This window comes from Drosophila kikkawai, unplaced genomic scaffold, assembly GCF_030179895.1.
Source record: "Drosophila kikkawai strain 14028-0561.14 unplaced genomic scaffold, DkikHiC1v2 scaffold_34, whole genome shotgun sequence".
Lineage (NCBI taxonomy): Eukaryota > Metazoa > Arthropoda > Insecta > Diptera > Drosophilidae > Drosophila > Drosophila kikkawai.
In genome coordinates, this window is record NW_027222690.1 from 35,938 (window position 1) to 42,551 (window position 6,614).

The window sequence follows — 6,614 nt, forward strand, 5'->3', positions numbered from 1 at the left end:
CCTCTACTTAGGGATTGACTTTTGGTCCAAATTTGATTTGCTACCGTCTGCAATGCAAATTAATGAAATTGCGTCAGATTCACACGAACTATCTGGCGAGCAGAATTCGGTTTTGGAGAAAGTAATTGCTAAGTTTCCTTCATTTGCGGTGTCAGGACTTGGAAAAACAACTCTAATATCTCATTCAATAGACACAGGAGATGCTAAGCCAGTCAAACAGCGGCATTTTCCGGTGTCTCCGGCCATTGAAAAATTATTATATGCTGAGATAGACCGAATGCTGAAACTTGGGGTTATTGAGGAATCTGATAGTCCTTGGTCGTCTCCTGTGGTGTTAGTCCAGAAGCCTGGAAAGGTTAGACTCTGCCTCGATAGTAGAAAAGTCAACGCAGCCACCAAGAAAGATGCCTACCCCCTTCCGCAAATCGATGGAATACTAGGTAGACTTCCCAAAGCAGTCTATATTTCGAGTTTGGATTTAAAGGACGCTTATTGGCAGATTCCTTTGGAGCCCAGTTCTCGCGAAAAGACTGCATTTACTATTCCCGGAAAACCTCTCTACCAGTACAAAGTGATGCCGTTTGGACTGACGAATGCGTCCCAAACTATGACCCGTCTCATGGATAAAGTAATTCCAGCGGCATTGAGAAATGAGGTATTCGTGTATCTGGATGACCTGTTGGTGGTATCGGATACATTCGAAGGCCATATGAGGGTTTTAGGTTTGGTTGCTGACCAAATGCAAATGTCGGCAAAAGTAAGTTTTGTATGAAGTCTGTTAAGTATTTGGGCCACATTGTGGGAGAAGGCGTCATTCGTACAGACCCTGAAAAAATATCAGCCATGAAGGACTTCCCATTACCAAAATCGTTGAAGGCTCTTCGAAGTTTTCTTGGCATGGTCGGATGGTATAGGAAATTCATCAACAATTTCGCTTCAGTGGCAGCTCCACTCACAGACCTGCTAAAGCCGAAGAAAAAGTTTGAAATGACCCCTGAAGGCAAGGAATCCTTTGAAGCGCTAAAAGATATGCTTTGCTCAGCGCCAGTGCTTCGAAGCCCTGATTTTTCTAGACCATTCTTTGTTCAATGTGATGCAAGTAAATCTGGTGTCGGTGGTGTCCTTGTTCAGAAAACAGACGAAGGCGATGAATATCCCATCGCATTCGTTTCGAAAAAGTTGAATAAGGCCCAAAGGAATTACTCAGTGACAGAACAAGAATGCTTAGCAGCCATAATTTGCATAAAAAGGTTCCGAGCGTATATTGAAGGCCATGATTTCACTGTGATTACGGATCACGCGTCTCTGAAATGGCTCATGTCTCAGACCGATTTGCACAGTCGTCTGGCGCGTTGGTCATTAAAGTTGCAAGGGTTTAGCTTTAAAATTGAGCACAGAAGTGGCAGGCTCAATGTGGTTCCCGATGCGTTATCGCGAGTGAATGAGGAGGAATCGGCAGCAATAGATGCCAGTCATGGGCTCTTGGTCGATTTGCAATCTGCAGCGTTTAAAGGTAGCGAATATATAGAACTACAGGAAAAAGTTAGCGCAAATAGCGATAAGTTTCCGGATCTGAGGGTTACTGATGGCTTATTGTATCGCAGGACTGATCATGCAACGGGGGATTTGCTTCACGATACCTTTGCATGGAAGTTGTGGATTCCAAGTGAATTAGTGCCTGAGATTTTAAAAAAAGCTCATGATGATCCGCTTGCGTCTCATGGCGGAGTGCACAAGACTCTAGAACGTATTCGCAGATATTATTTTTGGCCAGGATTAGTTTCTGATGTCAAGGAATATATAGGCAATTGTGATATCTGTAGAAGGACAAAGGCACCAAACAGAGTGCAACGGCCACCCATAGGAATTGCTCCCGAGTCGCAAAGATTTTTTCAGAGACTTTACATTGATTTTCTGGGCCCATATCCTCGATCCCGTTCGGGAAATGTGGGGATATTTATAGTTTTGGACCACTATTCAAAGTTTGTCTTTTTAAAAGCTGTGAAGAAAATGACTGCGGATTCGGTTGTCAAGTATTTGCAGCAAGAGTTATTTCATACCTTTGGGGTGCCGGAAACAATTGTATCCGATAATGGCTCCCAATTTAGGTCCGAGCCATTCCAAAAGTTGTTGAAGCAGTACCAAATTGCCCACAGCTTGACTGCTGTTTATGCTCCGCAGGCCAATGCATCCGAAAGGGTGAATAGGTCGGTAATAAGCGCGATACGGTCATATATTAGAGAGGACCAGAAGGATTGGGACGAATACCTAAGCAGTATCTGTTGTGCCTTGCGGTCATCTGTACATTCGGGAATTGGCGCAACGCCCTATTACATGGTTTTTGGCCAGCATTTTATTTCGTCTGGTTCGACTTATAAGCTATTGAGGGCTCTAGGTATGCTGGAAGACCAAACAGCCAGGTTCACGCAGGAGGATTCGTTGGAATTGGTGCGTTCTAAGGCTCGAGAGGTTATGCAAAAACAAAATGAGAAAAATGAACGTCAGTATAATCTACGGTCTCGTGAGGTAGTATATCACGAAGGTCAGGAGGTCTATCGCAAAAACTTCAGGCAAAGCAATTTTCCAGGAGGCTATAGTGCTAAATTAGGCCCGCTATATCTCAAAGCCAGGATTCAGAAAAAGCTTGGGAACTCATGCTACGAACTAGAGGATCTGCAAGGTCGGTCCTTGGGACGCTATCACGCCAAAGACTTAAAGCAGTAGTCAGGCGTAGCTACCAGCTTTCTTGGGATCTGTTTTGGGATGTCAAACCCCATTCCAGATCTTGAGGGGGGGATTTTGTAGCGCTGGTAGACCCATGTAGAAAAGGCAGAGCAAGCGCCATCTATGGGTCAGTTGAGAAACGCGATTCGCTGGCTAAGAGAAAGCAGCATAGGTCAACAGGGCGAATTGTCAGATATGTTCTGGTGAGAGCGGGTTCCAGATCGGCTGTTAAGGGGTTTGGCGCCATGGGCGAGCGGCATCAGCGTTCTTTTCCATTTGAACCTTTCGCAGTGAAAGTAGTGACAATCCGGAAAAATTTAAAGGAGATCTTTGGCAAACGAAACTTGGATGCAGCGCTTCCAAGCTAGCAAAGAGGCAATCTGATCCGATATTTGTTTTCATTGGCCAAATCCCATAGATTAGGTGAGTTGGGGAAAGTGAAAAGTGACTTCGTTTCCGATTAGCAGATTTTTCTTATGACTTATAGGGGTTTGGCAGCGGAAAAGAATAAAACTCAAGCTACGATATTGGTGGCCGACCAGCAGCCGAGCAAACAAAGAGATCGCATTGGAGCGACTCGGCGGCGGAGAGGGGGACCAGTGTCGGCGCAGCTCACGGTCGGCGAAGAGCATCGAGGGATCGCCCAAAAATCGCGAAAAATAAGGCAACCGCGGCGGGCGCTGTTTACGTGTTGTGTCCCTGCCCCTGAGCTCATTTTTTTTGCGGTGAAAACTACCGAAAATTCAATGTGAAAAGTCCCAAAAATGTGCTGTGAAAATTCCCAGAAAAATTGAGAAATAATGAGAATTTGAAAGTGAGAAAAAGGGAAGAGAAAAGGAGGTTTAACCTCACATAACTGGCCAAAGAGAAAAGGAAAGAAAAAGGAGGAGGGAGAATATAATAAGAAAAAAAAAAGGCTGATTTTTGGCCGTATTAATTTTCATTGTTTTACCCAAAATTGATTTTTTTGTTTAATGATTTTTTTATGTGAAATTTTGTCTCGTCAAAATGTGTTTGAGTTCGGCGCAAGTTTCCAATAATTAAAATTAGTTTGTTCAAAAAAATTAACCTCTGGGAAAAAAATCTTAGCAGGCAACTTACCCCAAACAAAGAAAAAAAAGTGAATAGTTAAAAGAAATTAAAAAAAAAGAATAAAAATCCCCATGTCCCCATAAAACCTTTCCTTTCGCAGCAATTTTCAGGTGTCCCCGAACAAAGCGCTTTCTTCGTTGGATGCTGCAAAAAAATATGGTGAGCGTTTAAACAAAAGAAAAGACCTACAAAAAATGGTTAAATTATTTTTTAGCGGATATTTTGGATTTTTAATCTTTTGTATTTGGTGTGAGTGGTCGGCTTAATAAAAAAGAGAAAAGAAATATAGCAAAAAAATAGGAAAAAGAATAATTGCCAAAAATTGAGCTGATCAGTAAAGAGCAGTAGAATAGCAGTAACGGAAATTGAGTAGTTATTGAACTCGAGCACAGAACTCACTCAGCCAATATCGTATTGGGAGCGTTGGCTTGTACTCTTGCGGTTTATCGAGGCTTGAGAGAAAACGAATGTTAATATCAAAGAGGAATATAAAAACAAAAGAAATGTATGAAATTTAAAAGGCCATAAATTTGAAGGAAATTATTTATATTAAGTTCAAATATATTAATTAAATTAAATAATATTAAAATTAAGAGAGATTAGGCATGCCGCATTTTAATTAGAATCTATATATTTATTTTTATTGCACATTTTTATAAATTTTGAGCTGTTTATTCGATATATTATATTTATTATATTTAGTCAAATTATGTTCATTCAATTCGCTCGTACTTAATGTGGATTTTAATGCTTAATTTAGGCGATATTATTTTTGAGGATTTTATGTTTGTTAGCTCGTAAATAAATATGTTTATAATGTTTTAAATTGAGTGTTTGTCCTCGGCGGACATGAAACCCCCATAAAAACCAGAACCGCAAAGGGGCCGTTCTTAGAGAAGGGAGATGGAAAACGAACGGCCAATGGAAGGGTGGGCCGATGGCGCCTCATTAACAGCGGAGGTGGAAAAGCGGTAGGCCCGATCGCAGGTGTATAGGGCTTAGAGCCCGACAATAGCCCAAATGTAGGAGTATGTGTTTCTCACCGGTTAGAGTGTTTTGTTATTGGTTTGTCGTAGCACGCAAATCTGAGTGGGTATAGTAATCGAAGAGGCGTTGGGGGATTAGAGCAAAGATCCACACCATTTGCTGACGAGCCATAGCCGAGGAACATTTTTGCGTGCGCTCTAGTCCACCCGTAACATCCTGCCTTGTCATTGTTTATAGATGTTCGTTACACCAGTACCATTCGCTCGCTTTGCCAGCGAAAAATAAATGGAGATGGTCACATAGAAGCTGACGATTCCCATTTAAATTTTGCTGTACTAATGCCTGTATGCGATAAAGGAACTCTTCTGTCTGTAACCCGTCCTTTAATCCATCAAACTTGATGTGCCAACTCTGAATGATGCTCGGCACCTTTTCTGGCTGAACTGTAGAACCCGATCTATCGACGCGCTGAGTGTTTAGATGAATATCATGGTAAACCGTTTCTGCTGAATGAGCTTCCCTTGGTTGATCTCGTCTATCGTTCATTCTCCTATTCGGAGTTTGAGCAGAACCACCAAGCTGTAGGTTCGCTACTTGCGCTCGTATAAACTCTGAAAGTTCTTGCCTAATGACTTGTTGCTGTGCCTGCATGGCTGTCTGTACTACTCTCTCTATGTCCTCTAAATTTTCTGCCCTAGAAATATCTCTTACAGAATCTGTGTCAAGACTTTGCTCGAGGTGGTTCGCTGGATTATTGCGACCTGACCTCAGCGTCATTCCTGTTCGTTGTCCGCCGCCTCGGCGTTGACCTGTATTCCTGCCTCTTCTTCCGCCTGCTCTACCTCTGTTCGTATGCTCAATCGACACGCTGCAAGCCGGTAAATCGTTGTTGACAGTATTAGTACCTCCTAATCTACGATCCGCAGCTGACAATTCCGCTAAAAGATTGTTGTTCGACAAGGACAATTGTTGTGCTGTGCATTCTCGATTGCACATTGGACATCCAGTGGAATCAATCATATGATCCCTGATACACTGATGGTGGAATGTATGACCGCAAGGAGTAGTTGCTGTTAAATCGCTTGCGCTCAATGGTTGCGTACAAATTGTACAAGATGTAATTTCGCCGCCTGCTGCGGCAGATAAATCGACGTTGCTGTGACGTACTGACATATCGCAAAAATACTTTGGTTATATACAAATAAATTCAATAGTTTCGTGATTGATCTTATAATGACTGCATGCTCGCTATGTGAATTAAACTCCTTATGTTTCTTGATAGCTTACAAAAAGTTAAATTTCAAAGCAAAATTAATAAAAAAAAATATAGTTTGAGTGCTTGCTTCTCGAGTTACTTTATCTGAACCGGTCAAAGATCGAAGTACCTCCAATACTTTGCAATTCTATTGAACAGACTCCCGTAGTCTAAAAGCAAGTTTAAAGAACATTCATGGAAATGAGATATCAAGTGAACTGTTGGTTCTGGTCGACTATTCCGTAGATTACTCGAAATACAATCGCAATTCCTAGAGACCTAATTCAAATTCATCCAAATCCGCAAATAAGTTCTACTTATTGTTACTTTCAATCCTTCCAAGATTACATGAATACTTCAAACTGAGTGGTCGACCTAATCCGTAGATTACTCGAATCAAGATCGCGATTCCGGCCTCGAATTCTTAGAGATCATTACATAAACTGAAAAGACCTGAAACTAAACTTCAGCAGACACTAATACAATTATTGGTAACTACTAGAGCAAAATCGTGGAGCTGAGTTTCATTCTAGTTTCCTGCACTTAGAAATCTGGC

General features: G+C 41.8%; 1 protein-coding gene across 1 annotated transcript; it reads left to right on the top strand.

Annotated features, from left to right (window-relative positions):
- Positions 1-277: 277 nt before the first annotated feature.
- Positions 278-2,724, top strand: LOC138929568 (uncharacterized). Its single transcript, XM_070288980.1, has 3 exons — positions 278-757; positions 1,327-1,666; positions 2,000-2,724. Exons 1-3 carry the CDS (start codon positions 278-280, stop codon positions 2,722-2,724), a joined length of 1,545 nt encoding a protein of 514 aa, XP_070145081.1.
- Positions 2,725-6,614: the final 3,890 nt, after the last annotated feature.